General features: G+C 42.9%; 1 protein-coding gene across 1 annotated transcript in view; it reads left to right on the top strand.

Annotated features, from left to right (window-relative positions):
- Positions 1 to 3,609: 3,609 nt before the first annotated feature.
- Mdy (diacylglycerol O-acyltransferase) overlaps positions 3,610 to 24,456 on the top strand; it is a 198,487-nt gene continuing 177,640 nt past the window's right edge. The window contains exon 1 of the mRNA XM_076792046.1: positions 3,610 to 4,525. Coding sequence (XP_076648161.1) covers positions 4,407 to 4,525 — 119 coding nt within the window. The 5' untranslated portion in view covers positions 3,610 to 4,406. The remainder of the gene's footprint in view (positions 4,526 to 24,456) is intronic.

The following is a 24,456-nucleotide window of genomic DNA, read 5'->3' as shown; positions in this document are numbered from 1 at the left end:
ATTTGCCAGGAGGTAAAGTGTTAACAGAGCGAAGATGACACGATGCATCGTTGGCCCGCAGTTTCAAGGGTCGCGAGTTTATCGCGTGTATCTCGAGTATCTTTGCGGGTTTCCGGTAGAGGCGCAGTCGTCTTAATTAGCTTTTCTTGACACCCGTGTAAACCCTATGCTTCTTCGTGGCACGAATATTCGAGGGGCCCGAAGAGTTGCGTAATTGACACGCGAAATTGTCTCACGTGTTTGGGCTCGGGTTTATTTACTTCGGAACTTTCGAGCGTTCCCGGGGAGTTTCCGGTTTCTACGGTGCACCGAATCGAAGTTCCCCGAGTCAGCAAACTCGGGGAGCAAAGCTCGCGACATCTGAAGTCTTAATGGATATTTCGGAAGAATAATTACCGCGAGAGGCGGATGAGCCTCGCGAAATGATACTCGTATCCTTCTACACCACGGCGAACAATAGAATTTTTCCCTGCGGACCACGCAAAGCAAAGGGAAAGGCTATACTTAAGTAGGTACGTTTTATGTTTTACATTTCGAGACGCTAGAACGCTTCGACCAGTTTATTCGTACTTGAAGAAATATTTTACAGCTCAAGTGGAATTTTGTTGCATTCGCCCGCAGCACCAGCAAGCTAAAACCGAGGCGGAAAATCTCGGAGTTCTACTACAGTTTGTATGTTATTCTGTGGCTCTTGGAAGCTGTAAAAATCGTACAATCCAGTCGCAACCGCTGAAATTTTTTCGCTGAGCTGTGTATTCGATCGAACATTTTTACTGGAATTTTCTTTCCGGAATAATTCGGTACGATTTAACTTTGTACGAAAAATTTGAGTTTGATAGCAAAGCAATCAGGCAATCGGAGAGAGTAAAATATACGCTCGACGAATGAATCGAAAAGATATAGGCACGAGAGGATTAATTAAAGGAGATATCTCCGAGCCTATTGATTATGTTACGCGCACGTCGGTGAGTCTCACTTTTGAAGAGCCTCGAGCGCTTTACTTAAGCGGAAGTGTTTGTCTACATATATGACTCGGTGTTTCTCGGCAAACGATAACACGGTAACAGGTTTTCGCCTAACTCGAGTGTGATTTAGATAAAGAATATTACTTTTTATCGGCGGCGGCGCGGCGCATAGATCGGAAGCGTTTAACGAGGAGAAAATGATTTCGGGCGGCGAGTCATCGGGTTTTCTTAGCCACCCATGAAATCCGGGGGAAATTACATTTTATTAGAGGCCGGCCTGCGGAAGCACCATCAAATTGTAACTACCACTGTAAAATACGAAGTTCCAGCCCGTAAAGCCGGATTACGATACGCGGTAATTATCCATTTTCATTGCGGACTGTGTCCGTTGTTAGCCGAATGGTCCTAAAAATGAACGCGAACAGAGGGAGAGGGCCGAGATTTTCGGTTCAGATTATAAGTAATCGTGCTCGTAAGTTCGCGTCTTAAACCAGAAAGAGCTCTGTTACTCGCAGTAAAAATCAGGAAAAAGAGAAACGATGCTCACGCGGCTTCGTTCCTGAACGTTTGTATTTAGAGTAACAGCCTGGAGCTGGTTGAATTACACGGTGCTCGAGTCGCGATACACCGGGTGCGAAAAAATTAACGACTCACGACCTATAGCAATTATTCATGTTACCGAGATCCATACGTAACGCAAACACCGGTCACAGTGACGCCTCATTCGGACCAAGGACTGGAAAAAGTGTGATCTACATTCGTGGCAATGTTAGTCAGCAGCACGGTGACTATGACCATTAGAGGCTTCATATTGCATTCTCTTTCTGGGAGGCTCTAGACGTGTCACCTTTCGCAATCAATAGTGTTTCTTCATTTATCTATTTATTTTTAACGATGGACGTGACGTGAAGGAATTTTCTTCATTATTGTTGTTTTTAGCGTGTCTGTTCTTTTACGTGACAGTTTTTAAATTTGGAGGTCGCGAGTTTCGTTCGAATGTGTGTGACGCGGATGTGATTATTTATCACGTGTTCATAATTTTTAACCTTCTTCAATCAATATTGTACGTTTATCAATTTCTTCTCTGTTTGTTTAGATTATCGAAATTGTAGTTGCCTGACACGACGACTATGCGATACGCGATTGTGTTTGTTTTATCGATTCGCGTAATATGTGGTCTGTTTACCACGATTGTTTCCTCTGTTATATTTTATTCGTTGTGTTTTTTATAATTAATCGTTGTGCGTGTCTCCTACGTGCTTACACGCAGATAAGAATCGATCTTTGCTTATTTTTCATTGACCTTTTATATTGTGTCATACTTTGTATAAAGGTCGATCTAATGTGCACGATGTGATAAAGAAGGCAGGGGCACTACGTGAACAAATAATCCGTATAATAAAACTGTTCCCATACGATCTTTCATGTCGAAGAAAACCGAGTCCGGAAATTTGAGAGGCACGCGTGCCGTTGAATAGCTAACACCCGGCGCGTCTGTTCACGAATTACCTTATCCCCTTGCCGCTAATGCTTATGCACACATGCCGTATGAATATTCAAGCTCAATTTTCTTCGAAACGAAGACTCTCGTGGAAAAAAGTTTATTTCGCATTTTTTCTTAATTTTTTCACGGAGAATCGCCGTCTGTGTATATACAGGTTGGCCAAGTTCAACCCACAAAAACACTTCGCCTGTAATATAATTTCGTAAAACACGATCTACGACAGTATCAATTGGCCAGAAGGCGAACGAGAAACTTGTCTACGCGACCCACGTTGACCTCGAAGATCTCAAAAGTGGCTATCGTCTACAAGTAGATCACACGATTCCATGTAAGAAGTCAACATTAATATTCTCAATTCATTGCCAAGAAACACAATTATTTTTATTGTACCAGCTCTCACCGAATTGGACAGTTGTCGTAAGACAAAATTTCAACGAATTTGTGATCACAAGGAATATATTTCGTTTAAGAAATCAAAATTAATATTTTTAACTCTTTGCCAAGCTGTACCAGCTCTCACAGAATTGGACAACTGTTGTACCACAAAATTTTAACGAAATTGTAATCGCAATGAACACATTTCTTTTAAGAAAACAGAATTAATATTATCAACTCTTTGCCAAGGAATATAATTATTGTTGCTGTACGAGTTCTCACAGAATTGGACAGCTATTGTGACAAAATTTCAACGAAATTGTAATAGCAATGAACACATCTCGTTTAAGAAATCAGAATTAATATTTTCAACTCTTTGCCAAGGAATACAATTATTGTTGCTATACCAGCTCTCACAGAATTGAACAGCCGTTGCGACAAAATTTCAACGAATTTGCAATCACAAGGAATACATTTCATTCAAGAAATCAAAAATCATCGTTTTAGCTCTACGTCGAGGAATGAAATGATTACTATATTGAATTCTAATTAGCTTTCATAGAATCGCAGAACTGCTGCAGTACAAATTTCAACAAAGTGGTGGTTGGAACGGATTCGTTCTATTTAAAAAATCGATCTTACTGTCCCTTACCGACCCTTCGTCGAGGAATAAAACGACTCTATGAATGCCACAGAATAGTACAACGGTTGCAAGCCGAAATCCCAACGAAACCGTAATCACCGAGCATAATTCAGACCATTGAATTAAACGGTACAGCCAGAATAGAGCGTAGCATGCTAGAGAAGATGAGCTAGCCGCGACGACCGCGAAGCGTGTAGGAAAAAACTGGTCGCAGCAAGGGTCATCCGATGATCGGGCGACGTCTAGCGATCCTCTCTCTTCCGTCACTGGCGTTCTAAATCCGACTGTCACCATTTTTAAATCCGTGGTTACGCAACAGGCGGAAAGGAGAAAGTGCGAAAACAGCGGGGCGCCCTCTGGCCCCGAAAATCCACTGTATCGACGGTGACTCGGCTCGGGCCGTTCCCGATGCAAAAACGTGCCGCGATTAGGAACGATGTTGTTATCTGGGAGAAACTCGAAGATAAACACTTGCGAGACGGACTCGGTTGAAGAACGCCGGTGTCGCCGGTAGTATGATCGCGGTCGTCCGATCGTAAACACGGTCGCGTGTAGTCGGAACGGGGTCGATAAGGATCTTTCAACAACAGGAGTCTGTCTTGTCTGGCTGGGGCGGGCCGAATCCACTTCGGGAGTAGGCGATCGATCGGTGGATGATCCGCGTGTCACGGGACAGTGAAAGTGCGATAAGGGTTTCGCGTGTTGCGCCTCGTTCTCTTTATCTCTCTCTCTCTCTCTCGCTCTCTCGGGTCTGTTCCTTTTTCCCTCTAACGAACAGGAAGGCGGTGAGTGCCGGCACGGTGAGCAACGCGTCCGCGAACGTGTGCGTGTGCATGTGGATCGGGTCTGTGTGTGACCGTGTGCTGGTAGTACTGTGGACAGTGCGCGCGGTGCTCGTCGATCCTCCTCGAGGTGCAAAATGACGATCGACCACGACACCGAATCCAAGGTGAGGCTGCGGAGGACGAAGAGCGTTACCAGGGCCGAGGAGATCCAGAAGGCCGAAATGCTGGTGCGCAGATCCCAGCCAGACAAAGCGTGAGTACATCCCGAACCATGGACTCGTTCCATGGAGCGTTCCGATCGCGCATCCAGACACCACCGATCAGCTTTATAGTCGGTCCAGTCGGATTTAGGTAAACCGTGATTGGAGAATCGGTCCTCGAACAGTATTCGACGAACTCGGAAACCGCGGAGACGCGAAATTTTCAGGTCCCACCAGACACGACAAGGCGATTTCAGCTGGCAGACTTCACTGAGAACACGCATGCGCCGTGATGGTCGGATTGAGCGCAAAACCATGGTTGGGGGATCCCCTCCCGGCAGGCACGGTGCACATTCCTCTTCTCGTTTCAGCACACGATCCGCCACGCCGTTCTGTCGCGTGTCATAATCGATGTGGAGGTCAGCCGGCGGGAGCGCTCGTGTTTTCCATAGCTCGTTTCACAAGACCCGGTCCTGAGGCCTTCGACTGTATCCCGAGCCAACGAACCGACCATGCAGACGATCCGTCCCCGTTGGGCAGCGTGCGAACACCCAAATCTGACCGACTGACTTAATTGGGTGGCAGCGAAGATACGGCGTTTCGGCCCGACCTACTTCCCTTTGTCCTCGCTTGCCATTCAAGGATTAATTTTTCGGCGTACCGATTTTACGATATTGCGTGTAACAACGTTATCCTGGACACCGGCAAGGGGTTTCAGCTGCTCTTGGTATTGTAGCGAACGATCAATGGTGCGTTTGTGCTAGAGCTGGTTTTTCAATTATTCAGGCTTGCTTGGACTGGGGAGGAATTGGAACTATAGGGCAGGGTAGGGGTCAAGGTCCCGTTTTTCATATAAACCTACGTAACGTTTAACAGTAACCACATAGAGATACAAAATTCAGATATAAAATATTTGCCGTGAAGATTCACGTCCAAAAGAGTCTACATTTTTCTCGTATCTCGCAATCAATCTGTTCAGAGAATTTCTACAGATATCACGCTTTCTACAACTTGCTTCGTTATAAATATACATCTAATGACTTATTACTAGTGGTGGGCAATATTTGGCGAAATAAATATTTCAAATGCTATTTCATATTTTAAAGTAAAATATTTTAGTAAAATATCTTTATTTTGACAATCTAAACCACGACATAAAATATTTGTATTTCAAGAATCTGCATCACAAAGTAAAATGTTTGCAGTCAACAATCTGAAACAGAAAATGAAATACTTTATTTCAATAACCTGACATAAAATATTTATATTCAATAGGAAACATTATTTTTAGCAAGAATATTTCAAATAAAAGATCAAATATTTCGAGATGAAATTCAAATATTTGTAATGTTCGTCAAATAAAATACTATTTTAAAAAGCTCTGCTCAGCACCGCGGTCGATTTGCCTTTTGTAATGTTTCATTTCTAAGGCATAAAAACAAACGGAAATAATTTTCTAATTTCAAGTGACGAATTCGTTACAATGTCGAAATACGTGAATACCGAAACCGAAATAAATACCGGTATCTTTCGGTTTTTCTTTTGCTTTCAAATCGTAACATAGCTGCGACCATAAGAAAGAATACAATGTTTCGTTCCTCGAAGCCAAAAGGTCGCGACCGTAGAGTTACCGATTGGTATTGGCATCACAACATTGTTATGATACGTCAACTATTGTAAATTGTAATATCGTAATCTTTTCCATTGGCAAATATAGTCTATATATTATCATAAACATTATCGTAATTACTCTGATTTCGGTATCACAGCAATTGTGGCACTGTATATCAGATTCGGTATTTCTTAACATAACATCGATAATAATAGAATAATAGTGGTTTTAACTTTGTGCATGCATATAACTTACTTAGACCTACAAAAATTCGAAATTTTCATTACAGGCACAGATAAAAAACTTAAGAAGTTTAAAAAGTTTAAAAAGACCTTCGCTTGTTTTTTCGAAAGTCCGACCATCGGAAATTAAAAAAAATGTACATATTACCTGGTAAACTAATCCTAACATCTAAAAAAAAAAAGAATAAGAAAAAGAAAAGAATACTTTTCACACCCACTGTACCTATATATTTCACGCAGATCTTTTTGTCTATTAAATAGAAATGAAACAATATTAGCAATAAAGATAAATGCTTTTAATCATTTCCTACGTGACAGGGAATTACATGTATCCACTGTGTGTTCAACAAAATTCATTGAACCAATACGTCGAAGTGGTGTGTACATAAAACGTGCACGCGCAAACAGTCCTTATCTCGTTAAACAAAGAAACGCTTTAAAACCGTTTCACAAGTTGTGCAACGCCCTGTAGCTTGAACTCTGTTCCGCCACTCCGACGGATTTTTTAAGCACGGAAAGAGCTTTGGTTTGTGCATCTATCGTGGCAAACAATTCCCCGGACTCGGTTATGGCAAGGCTGACCGCAGCGACTCTGATAGCGCCGGTATTGCGGCAGAAACGTGTTTCAAAGTCCGTCGAAAATTCTGTGAATTTCATGACGTATTAAAAACGCACGAAATCACATTCAGGGAAGTTCGCTCATCGCGAGGAGGTACAATACGTAGGCGATCGCGCACGGGTCGGACGGGATCGGTTATGCGGAAACGACTAATATTTACGCTAGCGTCGACTATTCTAGTGTCTACACACCGAGGCGAGGGCGCGAGTGAATGGAGCAAAGTTCATTCACGGGAATGGACACCACTGGGTTCCAGGGAATTGAATGCAGTGTGTGTGTGTGTGTGTGTGTGTGTGAGAGAGAGAGAGAGAGAATTCACGTAGCGGAAACGAAAACTTTCTTAACGAGCTGTTCGTCGTTTCGTAGAACGAGCGCGGAAGATCGGCGCAGAACAGCACGTCAAGAAAACACGGCCCCCGAAGATAATTCGTTTGCCGAGTGATGGCATAATTATTGCGTTTCATTCTACGCTATACTACTCTTTCGCGCACAGTCTACCACCGGGCGATAGTTTCCGCGCCTTTACAGCAAAGTCACGAAACTTATAGCGAGCACAAGGTTCACGGCGACATAGCCCCGCGTTCTCGTTTCCTGCTCAAAAACAATGGCGAACGTCTGGTCCGGAGTTACAGACAAAGTTTTATTCAACTTGACTAAGACGAACTGTTTCTGTGGCACCGATCAATAAGATCGCATCCGACCGTGCCGTAAACGACTCGGCTACGCACAATTCTGGCCTCCGTTAAGCGTGTTTCGATGCTTCTTGCTCGCCGAGATATGGCTTCAACCAATTAATATTGGATTGCGAAAGTTCCTGCCTGATTGGGAAATGGCACTTGCTGCCAGTGTTTGTTTCGTTGATCATCTTTTTTTAAAAATTTATTCAAAACTTATTTGAAATTTATTTAGAATTTATTGAAAATCTATTGGCGACCACCGATGTATTACATTATTACCGATGTATTATTACTTTATGACAAAAATGGGTAAGCACAATTTAAAGCAGTAGACATATTAAAAAGACTTAAGGGCACAAGCGTATTGGTTTCAGCTTAATAAAATAAATTGAAGAAGAAAGAAATTTTTATTTCGCTCCTGTATCTTGTAATCAATGCAAATATTTTTGATTTTGCATACAGACCGGCAAGCTATGTAATTATTATTATACAGACGTATCACATAAAGAATATTTCAATTGAATTTCGTGAGAAAAATTTCCTGTCTCGATTACGGTTCGTTATTTCATTTTACTGTAATCCATTCATCCATTTGCAATGTTTCATTTTTCCTAAACTGCCAGAGAGAGTTTTAACTTCGTCCCAATATATCTTCATAAAGTTTTAGGGTCAAGCTTAAAAGCACTATCGCTTAAACGCGCTGCATCTCGCCTATTCACACCATCGTTTCATTATGGTCTGTTTTTCTAAAAAGACTTGATATTGATAGTCTCCCCCCACTCCGGTCGACTGTCATTAGTTTAGAGTGATCGTGGCGGGGGTGGACAGGTATTATAAATGACGATGCGCGTCCCTTGCAGTTCGTAAGCCTAAATATCATTCCTTTACATCTATATTATCTTTATTTCCATAATGAACGTGTGCAAGAGTAGTGTTGAGAATTTTTCCATCGTTCTGTGAATCGGAAACGTGACACCCCTAACGCAAAAATACAGGAATGACTTTTTTATGGGTCGAGCGAAGTTTTCCTGTAACATCTACCGACTTTCGCAGAATTTTTGTTCAGTGTAGACTGTGCACGCTACAAAAACAGGGAAAATCCAAAATAGAGGAAAAAGTTGCAGGCGGTTGCAACGCGGTGTTTTGCAAACTGCGACGGGCAGTTTCAGCGGACGGACGAACCATAACGATTAGAAAAAGCACGACGTTGAAAAAAAAAAACGACACAAAGAAAAGCTCTTAAAATATTACAAAGTTTTTCGAAAGGCAATAACGTCTGCTTGACTTCGGCCGTTGTAAATTCATTTTCAGACACTGGGAAAACGGTCATTCATTGATCGGTCGTGTGTATGAGAAATCTGGGCTACGGTTGTTGGATAAAAGAGTGGAACACGGCTGCAGGTGAGCCCAACTTAAGAACAAAATGAACGTCGCGTTTTTGGGTCCATAAGCCTCTCGAGACGTGCGATTAAGAGCGAATCCGCGCGGATCGCAGATTATAAAAGGATTTAGGGTCGTTCCGATGTAAAGTTTACAGGCCGTTAATAATCCTGAAATAGTGCTGGGTTTTCTTTGCACAGGAGATTGTACGTACACAGAGCTCTATCATGTTTCGGCGATAACGTTGTTGGTTTATGCGCCGACTCGTTTTAAGATGTATTTGCACGTTGTTAGATTAGGGGTCTGTCGACATATAAATGGCGATATATATCAGGCTCGTCTGAGGTCGACGAAATTCCCTGTACACCGGGGAGCATTAACGCTCCGGCGTGCTCACTGCTCCGATAAATAATTAATCGAAATATTCGTATCTCGCGGGTCGTTGCGTAATTCGATAACAAAAATCTCGGTGGAGAGGGGGTGGTTGGAGGGAGGAGCAGAAAAAAGGAAACATTTATCTGCGGACGTGCTCGATATTGAATGTCGATGACGTTTCGGTGTAATTGATACGTGAAACGAGTTTGAAATACTTTTATCTGTGACATTTGCGAGGCCTGTTGAACACAAGTATCGGATTGAAAATTTAAATCGCTTTACCAAATAGTGGGTTACAGTTGTTGACGTAGAGAGGGAGGAACACTGGGACGTATAAAACCGTTTGACAGGGAACGTTAAGCTCGCTACGGGACCGCTTCGAAAATAGATTCTATTAATTAACCGATCAAACGCTCAAAAACCACACTCGGACGGGCCGCGCGGCGCGCTTTGAGCAACGCGAAACGACGCGCAACGCCGCGTACTCCCTTTGTGACAATTACAGAATAATTCCCTCTAGCCCCCCCCCCCCCGACGGCAAAACACGTAACTTTGTAATTAACGATCGCCCTCCCGCTGTTATTGCGTAATCCAGCGGTTTCCTTTCGACAGGCTGTTTTATCGACGACGAAACTGACGAGTCTTCGCGCTGCAACGATCTTACGTAATCCTTGGGGGCACGAGGTTCAAGGTTGATCGCATGAATTATCCGATAACGGGCCGAAGTAGTTAAAACGAACGTTACCGAGCACCGTGGTTCATTATTGGTTCAACGACTCTACGTGCTTGCTCGGGTTGCGTCTTTTTCTTATCATCGAATAATTGCATTTAACTACCGGTCGGTTGTAAAATATTACCTTAGACGACATTCAATTTGTACACATGCTATGACACACTGATTGGAAACGTAGAGTAACATATTTTTACTTGAGATTTTATTTTTCAGGAAAATATTGTTTCTGGATTGATATAAATTTAATTTGTACATTCAAATGGAATTATATTGCAATTTTTAGTTTTCTAATTTTACTTCATTTATATTTATTATCCGTCTCGATTCCTAAAAGATTTATTTTTCGTTTGGCCAATGGGAATTTAATGTTATTTTCGCTTTGATAGAATTTTTAATGAAGTAATTAAATGTCTGTTCCATTTCAGTTAGTGTAAATTAACCTGTAGAAACGTTTTCACGAACATATACATAAATTTCGTTACATTTTATACATGTATAATGCATTCGACGGATACTCTTGATTCTGGATTTGACTAACCATTGCACGCTGTTTCTCTTTGTAGATACTGAAATGTTATATATTCCCTCTGTGAAATATTAACACTCTACCTGTCGGAAGCCTTTTAATAGGATTTTTAATGACTAAGCTGAATATAAAGAAGCTCAATAATTTTCTTTTAAACAGTAACTTCGGAAGAAGTTGTCGCACTATATTAATTCTAAAAATTTGTTAGATTATTCATGAAATTGCTGTTGCTTTTAATTTATTGTCAAAATCTCAACTGTTGTTCTTCGGTTTTAAAAAATCTATTAGAAAATTATATCTTCATTATTTTCTTCAATTCACACGTAGACAGCCCCTAAGTAGAAAGGACGTCAATACACAGACAGATTTCTGCACACACTTTACAAAACTTGAATTGTGAAATTTCTTTATATATTATTCATTCACCTTGATTAGTCACCTTTATTCGCTACTTTCTTCAATTCACAGACAGCTAGATCCTAAGTAGAATAGGGATTCAATGCACGATATTCTAGTCTCTCTAGAAAGCATTGATGGTGAATTATGCTATGTATTCCTTTATACAGGGTGTCCAGGGTTTATTGATGATACAAACATGGAGGAGGTGATTCTACATGACAAAACAAGTCAAAAATACGGAATAAATTTTTTTCGTTCGAAGTTTTGTTTCCGAGAAAATCGACTTTAAAGATCCGTCGGGTTCGCGTGCTTTAGCATACGCAGGAAGTAGAATTAGGTGGTCATGATCAGACGTGCCAGACGAAAAAATTGTATTCTATATTTTCGACTTATTTTCTCATGTTAACGTTTCTAAGGGTTAAAGAATTTTCTTTCCCGAATAAAACAACAACCAAAAACGCACTTCAACGAACGCACAAATGCACATTTCGTCGATCCTTCTTGCGCGTTATCGAAGTACGACTTGCATGCGTTCTCGCGTTACTTTCTTACAGCGCGAAGTTCTGTCGCCGCGTCGTGAGTCGGAAAATGGCTGCCGAGTTGCGGTTTGCTGGCCGTGCGCGAGCTGTCTCTCGCCTGTCTTTAATTAAAATATTAATTCGAGTGACGGCGCAGGAACGGTGATGGAGCTGCGGTAGATCGGCGCGATACTAGGGGGATCTATCGCGGCGAACACTTTCGTCGGAGCCGCGCGATGAAGTATCATAAATTCATGACCGGTTTCGAGTGTATCCGATTCGAAGCGCGCGCGCACCTTCGCGATCTCGTGTTCTCCAATCAGAATCGCTAATCAAAGAACTCGACCTTCTGCAGAACCAACGGAGGAAATGCTAACTCACGTTAATATTTCTCCTGTAAACAAAAAAGGGGTTGCATGGGGGTGGCGGAGGGGGGAGGTCGTTTTTCAAGCATGCCGGACCACCGGACGAACTTCATTCGTTCAGATTTATGAAGTTCCGCCAGTTTCCCGGTTTTAATATCTATTCACCGTGAAAAAAATTTAATCAAGTCCACGGTCTAATTAAGTCCGCGATCAAAAATGAATACCGTGGGAAACGAAGGTATAATAGATCTGTTACACTGCGAGGAGAAGGTACCGTGTTCCATGAAGGTTTTTCGCGAGAACGGTTTTTAAAACTGGACCGAAGAACATTGCAAACATCGACTGGAATATACAAGTGGACGTTGCTCGCGATTTAAGGGTGCGCCCTACGAATCATTTCTTTGAATAGAAAATTAGAGAATGTTTATTCAATAGATTGGGAAAACAACATGCTTGAACGTAGGTGTGATTTTCGAACTTTTCTCGAAAACACAAACGCATCGATTTCGAATTAACTCTGTATTTTATACATTCCATAGTCTTCCTGCACCGCAGTCGCACAAAGATGTTCGATCGAAAAACGAGGAGCTGAACTTTCCAAAATTTGCACATGTTGTTCCCAACGGGACGGGGCCATATAAAAATCATAATCCGCAAGTTGTCCGTTGAAGAGTAGCACCAGAAAAATCTAAATCCGCATAAAGATCCACAGGCCATTAATAACAGATTACGCGGGCTCGACGCGCCGCGTGGCGGGTGCACGCGCAAAGGTAAAAAGTAATAATAATTAAAACTTCGGGTCCGTTCATCCGAGCAAACACTAATTAGCGTCCTGACGAGAAACTGTCGGGCGATGTTGGGCGATGCCAGGAGCGTCGGTTCTTTTTTCTGTGGACGTTCCTCGGATATATCCTCCCAACAAGCTGTGTTTTATTAGCGGCAGGTTGCCCGGGGAAAAAAAAAACAGTGAAATCTTCGTTCCCCTTTGACATGCCATAATGACCTGCAAACAACGGTCTCTCTTTTTTTCCAACCCCTTCTTCGCTCTTGCTCTTCAGAAAAGGAACACCTTTCTACCTTCGGTTGTTTCTTCTTCCCATCTTCGCGCCCTTCCGCTTTCTTGCTACCCCGGATCGGCCATTATTCCGTGGAATCAGAGATGGCACCACTCCCGCGTCTCTTAAACAAACGAACCCTACTGTATTTACTCGTTCCGTGTTTGCCGGATACTTCTTGTTTTCGCCAACTTTGCAATTAGGCGAGCGCGAGCGCAGGCATACTAGGTTCGTTGGACGCGGTGAATATCGGATGATCCACCCCTTTGGGTACCAGGGGGAATTCGCGCGGAAAGCTATGTCTGGCTCGTGCGGATCTTTCACTTTCGGATTGATTTTAAAGTTCTCGTTTGTACGATCCTTCGATCCGGGGAGCCCTTCCCGCGCGTATTTGTTCACAAATTCAATCTAATTCCTGACGATCCCCGGCGAGAATCGTGCGCCGCAGGGATGAAACCACCCCCTCGAATATTTGACGAGCACCGTTCACTTCGGGAACGATGTATATCACGCACACATTCGACCCGCCCTAAACGATTCCAAGGTTTCTCACTTCACGAACCCTTCGCACAGCTGCTCCACCCTGCAGGATTTATTCCGTTTTTGTTCGAAATTGCAGCATCTATTCTATCAAATTCTCTTCCCTTTTTGTGGTTTAAATCAAGTCGTGTTATTGTAAATAGTTGTTAATGGGATTGATGTATTCTTTAGAAAAATTTATTAAGCTCCATAAACCTCTTTCACATTCATTGATAATACCTATCATTGCCAGGGTATCGGCTTCAGTCGCAATTCTTCCAATATATTTAACACTATATTCCCGGAGCAGTCGATTTGACTCATTCACGATTTTATTGCTATATACAGTGAGTTCTCGATATATGTTAACAACACGGGTATTGTCAGCGTCGTATATCGTCCAGGAGACATACCCGTGTTATGTTCACACTCCTCGGCGTCCAAAACCTCTCGAGCTTCGAGATCCCTCACGCCTCGCGGTAGTGGGGATAATTCCGCGACGTTTATCATCTAGGCCTTGGCGACATATATAGAGAAATCACTGTATATAGAAAAACTTAAATAATTTTTTTAAAACATATGTTGATCACCCTCGTTATCATACAATACCACCAATACGTCAGAGGGAGTCACTAACTGACCAGATACCTTCTCTTTCATCCGGTAATCTAGTGTAAACAGTTATTTTGCCTGTTCTTTTGCCAAAATTCGAAGCTTGACGAAATTACAAGAAAGTTCTAAAATAGTATCGATAAATCACAATTCTGTATTTCACGCGTAACGATGCTTGTCATAATGCCGCTGAGGTTCGGCGATCGATGGAACAGATAATACTACTTCCCAATGAAACAGTTTCAGTTTGGCAATTATAGTGTAATTTCGTGTGTGGATGGGGGGGGGGTGGCCTGCAAATGAGTGGGCACGACGACCCCGTGAAATGAATTAATAATGATAAATAAAGTTTTCTATGCTAATAAACGTCGATGAATAATAATTACGCTGTGTACCGGTATTACCATGACACTGAAACGCCATGCGACCGGCACGAAACAGTCATTTAGCGGTAGGACGTCGAGCGGAGTGGACAAGAATAATATCTCTGGCAATATTTCTCTTTGCTCAGTTTTTTTCTCCGTGCTATAATATCGATCCCAGCTCCGGTATTATTCTCTCTGTTCTAGCCACCTATCTGTCCATTCTCGCGATCTATCTCTCGCACGCGGATCTATATTGTGCCAATATTCACCCCGGTCTGGTTCTCGTCCGGCGGCGGGGTTGATATTCGAATCGCTAATAAGTTCGGACGGTGTTTTATGCGGGAGCGTAGAGTGTACTGGGTGACTCACAATTGCGGGAATCCCGAAATATGCTGGTCCTCGTTGTGACTACGAGGCAAGGGACCCGATTATTGCGGGGGTACCAATTACTGTGCCCTATATTATTTATACTTATTTTTAAAGCATATGATTATTAAAAAAGAGGTATATAACATTAACTGATATTATTGAAAAAACTGTAATATCTCTTTCTTATTATTCATTATGCTTTAAAAATAAGTATAATTAACATAGGCGCAGTGATTCGTACCCCCACAGTAATTGGCTCCCTTATCCTAGGGCTTTTTTCTTGGGCACCCCTGTTGCTAAAGCACTAGGTACGTCCATTGCAATATTCATTTGTTAGTTATCTCGAAGGTGAAAGGTCTTCACCATTTTGGAAGTTGAAGCTTCCCTAAATAGGGCTTAGGTTCCCTAAGTAGGTCTATTATATAGACATCTTGTTGCGAAAGCCCTAGACAAAATCATTTGAATTTCCAGCTGTTAGCATCTCAAAAACACGTGGGGTCATTTATCACTTTTGAAATTGAGGCTTCGTATTCCATTTGTGAACAGTTGAAAATTGATTCAACTGTATATACCTGAATACCTAGGGCATTCTGCGGCGAAAGTCCTAGGTAAAGGGCTTTAGAATAATTACGGAATATTTACGGTTTCGAAAGGCCCAGTATTTTAGGGCACCCTGTAGGGAAGAGGCGCGGTACTGAAGGATCATCTCGTGGACGGCGTCCTCCACCATCCTCCCACTGCAAATGCAAATAATCGTCTAGCCTCATCCAGCGTTACGGTATTGAACGACGCGCGAATGCCCTGCAAGACTCTATTTCTGGGTTTTAATATGCGGTCCATCTGGTCGTTCACCCATCTCGTTGTTATTAGCAGCGCGAGCGAAGATTTTGTCTTCTTCATGCGGGAGTCCAGACGAAATACGGAATCAGCGGTGCGCGGTTTCAAGTCTTTGCATTGTCCTCATGAAAGCTGTTGCTCATTCCCGTGCGGCGTGCGGTACGAGTGGTACTTTCATATCTTTCCTGAAACGGATCATTAGAATTCGATTGGTAGATATACCCGAGAAAAACGAAATAATCATATTAAATCAGTGAACAAGGGGACGAGCCAAAGAATTGGTCTCCACGTTCGCAGCAGGCTCATGCAATCACAAGCTCTTAAACATTTCCCTCCGTTGCCGGTGACGAGGGAAAAAGTGGCTAATAAAGTTTCTAGACCGACGCCTCGTCATTAGAGACGATCCGGCTATATCTGTATTTTTTTCATCCGTGTACGGATGTTGCGGAACGCGTGTCAGCTTCCGCTCCTCCTTTTTCACCGGCGTTGTCCTTCGTCCCTACCTGCCGGTGTTCTCTGTCCTGAGGATTTTTTGCGTTCCGTAGCCGTAGTAGTTCGGCAAAAACTTTTTAATCTTCGTCACGCGGCGTCGGACAGCTCTCCCTTTCGCTTTCTCTCTCTCTCTCTCTGTCTCTCTCTCTGTCTCTCTGTCTCTCTGTCTCTCTGTCTCCCTGGCGGAGCGTTTTCGGCTGACGCGCCTTCGAAACGAATGAGGATTAACGGTATTGTGCTGTCAATCCTGCCGGCGTTTTCTGGCTCTCCCTTGTTTCCTCCCTTTTCATCCTAACCGGAGTGAGAGGGGCTCGGCATGAGAGAATCGCGGGAGTTTTTTTCTTCGCGAAGATTGCGGGCGTCGGTGTCGAATCTCGCGCGGGCGCGAAATCAGCCGGAAGAACAATAGAAAGCGATTACAGAGGCGGAAGGAGCTTCGGACGAGCGCTCGGATTGGGCCAGAGGATGGCTACGGTTTCTGAGATGATTGGAATGGCTTTCCACACTATGAAAATGCCATAAGAGAAATGGAAGAGTTAGGAACAATGTATTTTCCTCTTAGTCCTCAATATTGAATTGCCGTTGGGGTCACTGATCCAATTATTTATTGGCCATTGTAATTACAATGACCCAATACACAACTTATTGATCATTGTCATCACAGCAGATCGGTGATCCATTTGACCGTTTATTGGTCACCGTGACCGCAATAGGCCAGTGACCTAGTGATCACAGACAGTGTCAGGTATTACTGGTGAATTACAAAATCAGGAGATAGCAAGAAATTGAGTTTCATTGCCGAGGAGAACAATTGTAACATATAGAGAAAGGCGAGAGAGGGTCTTTGCGAGGGTTCTTTGCGAATCTCGCGCGGGCACGAAATCAGCCGGAAGAACAATGGAAAACGATTACCGCGGCGGAAGGGGGTTCGGACAAGCGCTCCGATTGGGCCAGAAGACGGTTGCGGTTTTTGAGGGGAGCGGTCCGTGTTGCTCCGCACAAGGCACCGTCCATATCCTCTGCCTGCGGTCGATTTCGGGGGACCCGGAGTCGTTCACTTGTAGAATATACTCGTCGGAATCGATTATGGGAACTGACTGCCGAAACACTGTCCCCCGGATTATTGTAATGGGAACGAAAATGGGTTTCCACGTTTACCTCCACGCTGCGGTGTGCTCCGTGCACCCTTCCACGCAGCGTTTCCAGACGATGCTCTATTTAGTCGGTTCATCCTGCGGCACACTCAACTATTCAGCTAGGTGGTTCCTTGATCTTCCGAACGTGGTTTTTGACGGATGGCTGCCCGGTTTGTTGTAAGGTATTGTCTACGGGAATTTGGATGGTACCAGGAATCCAGTTTAGAGAGAGCTTCAGCATTATTTGATGGACGTGTTAGCTAAGTGTAGGTTACATCGTGAGTTTTAACAGTGAAACTACCGACCACCAAACCGTGCTTGACATGTGCTGCTTTATAAAAACGAAAACACTGAATTTATTTTGATTTGAGGTTATTTTTGCACTACTAGTAGGATCACGCCAGGGTAGGTTTAGTGTTAAAACCGCCTGATATTTTCACCGTTTGGTGTTTCACCGACCCATTTTTGTCACAAATTCATAAAATCCGTGGTGTACCAATAACGTACTCAGTAATCCTGGGGATTAGTGGTAAAAGCATCGGGCATTTTTGACCGCAAATCCATGAATCACATTTTGCCATCCGTTCACTAAATTCCCCGGGGAAAATCCATTCACCCGAAATATCGGAATAATATTGACTGGAGATGATTGAATGATTTAATAAAAAGCAAGCACACGCTCCACAGGAAGCGTGTTCTGTATCCGTTGCCTCCCGGAAACGTCTCACTCCGAACGATCTTTTTCCTCGGCGCAGCAAGAGTGCTGCCCAAGTCCTCCTGCTCGTCTCTTTAATTATTCATTGACCTCATCGCTCTGAAACAAAAAACCAGGTTGGCGTAGTTCACTTGGACGAGGTACACGGTCCCGTAAGACAGGAAAAAATAAAATCACAAGGAAAACAGCGACCGTTTGCTCTCGCGCCGCGCCGCTTCCCTGGTTCCGGGGATTCTTGTTCTCTCCGTCCGACCGGACGGATTTCTATTTTCCGACGAGAGACGGCTCACAACAGGTGAACGAGTATCTCTTGATGAACCCGGTGGATCGTGTGCGGGGGAGAGTGCAGCCGTCGAAAGTTAGGGACTTCACTTGGTGAAAGCAGGGGGGACAATAAAACAGGATAGACAGACAAGCGGGCGGAACCGACAGACAGACAGACATGGAGCAAGAAAGACGGAACGGCGGAGGTTGGTAATCGATTCCAGGGGAGTTAGGCTGTCGTTTCACGAACAACGGGGGAGGGGAGGGGGGGGGCAAGAACGAGAGGAAGAAAAGGCCAAAAGGGCGGAGGATAGGAAGGCCAGGTGAACGAAAACCGGGGCTCGCAAGAAGACCTGTTTAAAGCGTCATTTAATTTTCCTTCATGAATCATTTAGGGTATTCTTCTACCCTCCGCTGTTCCTGCCACTCCTCATTCTCTTTCGTTCGTCCCGATCCGTAGCTCCCGGGGAGGCAAGTTTCCCTCCTCATTACACGGGTAATATATGTATATCCGTCCATCGTTTAAATATTCAGGAGGGTTCCGGTGTCAGGAAGATTCGCGAGGCAGATACGCGAGTCCTATGAACCACCAGCCCCTTTCTGCCATTCTCACTTCCTTTTTATCCCGTCGAATCCCCTCCTCGTGTTTGCCCTTCTTCCTGCGTGTACAGGATGCCGAGAAAGTAAGAATCATCGGCACGTACGCGGAAAAACAATCTTGAAATTGTTGTAACGATACAAGTCATCTTTTGCTACCTACATAATCGATTTGCTGATACTCGATACCATTATGTTGTTCTCGGTGGGTATGACCACAGTATTGGTCACTGATCCTTACTCATGAGTTCTCTTTGACATTTGAACATTGCGTGTCCACAATTAGTATCTGGACGAAGTTCCCGTGGTACCTCTGTAATTCTAGACTCTCAAAACTGAGCACTTTCGAAATTCATGGTTCTTAGTTAAAAGAGGACCTCCTTCTTGATCTGTAACATTCAAATGCAGTAGGTAACCCATCGGTTACTGTTTCACCATGGTCAGTGATCTAGGCACGATCCACCGTGGTCAGTGACCTAGATATGATCCACTGTGACTTTGTTCTGGTGACACACTGCTGTGAAAAGATCCTGTCGACTCAAATTGTTTCATTGGTCAGTGACCAGTTATGATAACGACAAGGTATCAGACTTCAGCAAAAATGGGTCATAAATTTAAGGATTAGCGGCTTTGTTTCTATCTTTTAAACCTACAATACATATTGAAATACCATAAGTGTGTCACCCAATTGATTATTGGTCACTGTGACCACAGTGGGTCAGTGACTCAATGGACTATTTACTGGTCACTGAACCAAAAAATCAGATAGTAAGGATACTAAGAAATGGAATTTCATTGCGAAGAATGTGTTGTGCCACGAATGATGATACTTTCTCATCAGGCTGTACAGCAGCTTGGTATCCTGACAGTAAGGGTGTGGACTTCGAATTCGACTGAACTGCTAAGGGTATGCAGCCGGGAAACACAAGTAGGTACTCCAGTTCCTCGACTCTTTAAATTCCCGGATTAATCCAGAAACAAAAGATTTGCCACCCTTATCTCCCACCATCGTTCCAAAGTCGATGATTGTCGCTTTTATCGGGTCACCGGCAGACTAAGCGACAGTTAAGCCGCGACGTATCGCGTCGGCGTTCAGAACGGGTCGTTTCGCCGAGTCATTCGGGTCGGAATTCTCGGCGACGCGACCCCAGGACGATCTCCTGGCATCCTTTCAATCTCCGCCCGTATAATGGAGACGACAATGTTGACGGCGTATTATATATTTTTCATGGAGTCCCGTCGGTTTAGATAATGGACGTTGGACCATGTCCCTTATCGCCGACTGAATTACCAGCCGTAATGTGGACAGAGTGATTCCGAACTGGGCTAACACGTACCACTCCCGTATCACGCAATATCCCTTAATTTACTATACTTGTTTCGTTCGTTCTTCAGAATATTTCTCGTTGATTTAATATAATTGTACCACCGGTTATCCGTACCCGGTGTTTATACACCAAATGGAAGCGATGAAAACGGCATTGTCCAGATAGCATTTTTAATTTATTACGTCTGCCGGGAACCTTTTCATCAGCTAAATAAATTTTTCCCTCATTCCCGCGTCTGACCCTTTGGGGATGAATATTACTATACGGGGGCACTAAAAATTATTGTCACGAATAGAATCAAACAAATTTTCATTAAGCTCAACCCGTTTCTCTTCATTTGATTCTGATGTGCAAAGGGTCATCTAGTAAGAGCCATACGTATCAATGTGATTTTTAAAAATTGTTATTTATCGCTATACGCCGTTATGTTTTAAAAATAATTTGTTTTAGGAAAGAAAGATGAGAAATTATTACAAATAAATTCCTAACGAGGAAATAATGTAAAGAAAAATTATTTGTTTGTTGAAATCGAACGATACGTGTAGCCGAATGAGATAATATATTATTTTAACTATTATTTATCTAATAATTTATTCGGGTAATGCCCAAGTCTGCGAGTAATACTATTTCACACTCACGTTTTGAAGGAGCTGCACTAACAAGAGTGCAGCAATTCATTAGTTTTATTCGCGACCGTTTTCCTCGATTTTAATTTAGATTCAACGTACCACTTATGATTCATGCTTTCATTCCGAACGTAACTGGACATCGAACGGCGTTAGTGCCGGCGTTTATTAGCACTGTCTCGTTAGCTTTAAATTATGGCTTTGCCTGCAGATTTCATGGCATTGCCGAGTTCGCGCGCCCGGTAACTCGATTCTTGGCCGGTGTTGTCTTTTTTTCTCCTGTTGCACGGTCGTGCACATTAGCATTGAAATTCATGACGCGTCAAGTATGGATTGAAATGCGTGGAAAACGCACGCATAATTCACTGCGCAATAAAACGTTGGCCGCGCAAACCCCGCCGAATATTAATTACACAGATAGAACTACAATTACTCACCGGGCCGGGCATTGCCGGGGCCGCGAAGCACGTCGGGCTCCGTTATCAGTATCGATAATATTAACGAGCGTGTAATTAACTAACGATGCCGTTCGTGGGTCACGAGTTTTTCGAATTAGACTTTAACGACTGGGGGACAGAATAACGAAGTATTTTAATAGCCTCGCATTAACGCTGCCGTGTTTGCCGTGTTGGCAAACAACTCCGGCAAAAATGCTGCGCGGTTTTCGATTTACGATTTCTCGATTCTACGTTATACGCACGATGATTGCCTACGAATTATCGCGCGCATAAGTCAGAAGTGCGAAATAATCGTCCGTTATTATTCGCAGCTTTGTTTTCGGCCAGATAGAAATTTACAAAGGTTGTCCACACGCGATCGCTATAAATTGATTTTTTTTTCACTGGTCCCTCGTATTTTTCGTTTCTTCCCGTTCTGTGTTTTGTCGATTGTTCTCGATTTTTAGAGGTGCACGACGGACACGAACTATGACTCCGCGTGTCGCGAGGCTTCAAAAATGGAAAAGATTATTTATCAGTTAATACAGTAATAGCGCTCTTGTCTAGTGGGACAGTTTACATTACCTGCGGGAGCTTTTAAATTATTGGCTGCCATTTCCAGCGACAAGGCAATTACAGTAATAGGAATTTTCATTATTTTAAGTAATTTAATTATTGATAATCTCTTACGTTGCTGTCGGGCACAGCCGCTACACAAGTTAACACATTATGTCGCCATAATTGCTAGCACATATTTAATCAGACAAAGTGGAAGTGCGTCGATAAAGCAATCGGGGCGTGCTCGTAAAATCCTCTTCGCACTGTTTCCAAATAAGCTTCGACGTTCGAAACACAATTCGCTCTACAAGGAATTTTCTTGCGTTGGGTATACACACAATCAGAATAAATCAAAATCGGAATAAACCGTAATTTATTTCGTACTACTTGAGTCTTTCAAAAGAATCTATCGAGGTTAGTTGGATAAATAACGTACAAAGAAAATTATGAAAAAATTACGTTTCATCGGAATCGCGAAGGAATCGGAATCTTTTTACAATTTTCTTTGGGATTCCGATCAAATAACATTTTTTTGAAAGATCATTTTAAAAATCGATGGATTTCAGATGTTTTCTTTTACAATTCATGATGAAGTTATAGATATATTTTCGTGAGACATTTATTAGTATACTCTATTCAAGTACGTGTTACCGTAAGAATCCTATGAAATCTGAATAAATTCGATTCTGTTGTTATTCTAAAGGAATATACATCAGTCTCGTTTAGGGCTCGGCAGTGTCAATGAACTGATCCTTCCAGCTTCTCCAAAAACCTGACGTCGTCCGGACCGATTGTGAAAGAGTTTTTCCGATTCAGCCAATATAATTTGATCGATTAAACGAGTCAGTGCATTATAATTGCCGGCGAATTTTGTCGACAGAAGCGTATCCGCGAATTATTATTTGTGTCGCCTCGGTAATTACCCAGTAGCCCGCGGTAGTGTCGCGATCAAAACTCTATGACGACCGTGGAACAAACGGTGGCGTCGCGCCGTCGTAAAAACGAAACCAGACCGAATCGTATCACACTCGGATAATTATGCCAAAACATTGCTTTTGCCGAGCGTGTTTCATTCCGTTCCGCGCCGGTGAAAAAACCCGGTGTGCTCCGTTGTTTATTTCGTTTCACGCGACCAGTGTGAACCGATTATTCCCAACCCTTCCAGCGTTGTTTCGCGCAGGGGGGTTATGGGTAACGGCGGCCGGAATGGCCGATTTTTTCCCGTCCCGTCGACTTCCCTGTCCGGACGATAGCAGGCTAACGTGAAAAACAACGATCGCCGGCCACATTTTCAAATTAGCGGCCACAATAACGTCAACAACGCCAACGGCAGCTTTCACGCCCTTCTATTTACATGTTTCAGAGGCCCTGGCTGGACGCCGTGGATATCCAGCACGTTAAAATAAGTAGCGAGGGGCTCCAGCACTCTCGAACCACCCCGACGCCATTTGCAGTTTGTCGGGAAAATCGTTTCGGATCGGGCGAAAATGAAATTTCACTTTTCATTCGGACACACAGTAGACCGTTTCTAGAAAATAGGTAGAGTTATTTCAAAAATTTTCATGCAACAAAATTGTGGATTGGCGAGTAGGTACATTTTTTCAGTTCTTCATTTCTGCGATTTTTGTTCGAATCGATTACGTAAAAAATGTGTGCTGAAATATTCTTTAAACCTTCTTCTATACACACGTATATGTAAACGTAACTTTCAGAAAAATACAGAGTTTTCGCGATATATGTCCACAACACGGGTCTAGCCAGGGACATATATCGGCCAGGAGGTACCATTCTTTAGCTTCGGTTCACAGCCCCTCACGAGGTATACCCCGCGGCAGTGGGGATAGTTCAGGGACTTTTATCGGCTAGATATTTAGGACATATTTCGAGAGAACACTGTATGTACGAAATAAGTCATAAACTGTTGATAATTTGATTATTATTCGTTTTAGAACGTCCTGAGATATTTTACGCATCGTTTCAAATGGAAAGATCATTAAATCTTGGCCGAAAAATAGCCGATACTTAATCTACCGTAACTTCGTGACAAAGAAGTCGAACGACCATCTGCTCAGGTTCATTTTAAGGGGCGAACCTCCTACTTTCACTTCCCTAAGCTGTTTTTTTTCTCGCAGTTGGTTTTGCATTAGCAAACGGCCTGGAAAGCGAAGATGATATTTTTCTTGAGAATTTTATGTGGACCCGTGCAATCTCTCCCTGTGCTGTACCTTGGGTTATTCTAATGCCGGCGGCACACTTTTCACTCAAAGCGTAATAAAACGGCAATAAAAAATTGTATACCAAATTTTATGGGGTCGTTCTACAGGGGAAACTTCAATCTTGAAGTCTATGGAGATTTGAATCGTGAAAGACATTTTTTGTACTTCCAGAGACGTTTGAACCTATAAACTTTTTTTTTATAGAAACACCTCTGTTTTTCCGCTCGCTTATTAGCGCAAACAAAATTTCGTAAGAAAATCAAGTTAAGTACAGTGGCGAACATATACTTAAGTATACTTAACAACATGAAACTTTATTTCGTCTGCACTTGAACATTGTACATTTATATAAAAATGAATTATATTATTTATAAGTATAAAGTATATGTAACTAAAACACAAAATACTATTG

The sequence above is a fragment of the Halictus rubicundus genome, chromosome 1 (assembly GCF_050948215.1).
Source record: "Halictus rubicundus isolate RS-2024b chromosome 1, iyHalRubi1_principal, whole genome shotgun sequence".
Taxonomy (NCBI): domain Eukaryota; kingdom Metazoa; phylum Arthropoda; class Insecta; order Hymenoptera; family Halictidae; genus Halictus; species Halictus rubicundus.
The sequence above is the reverse complement of the archived record's forward strand: the minus strand, read 5'-3'. Positions and strand labels throughout refer to the sequence as shown.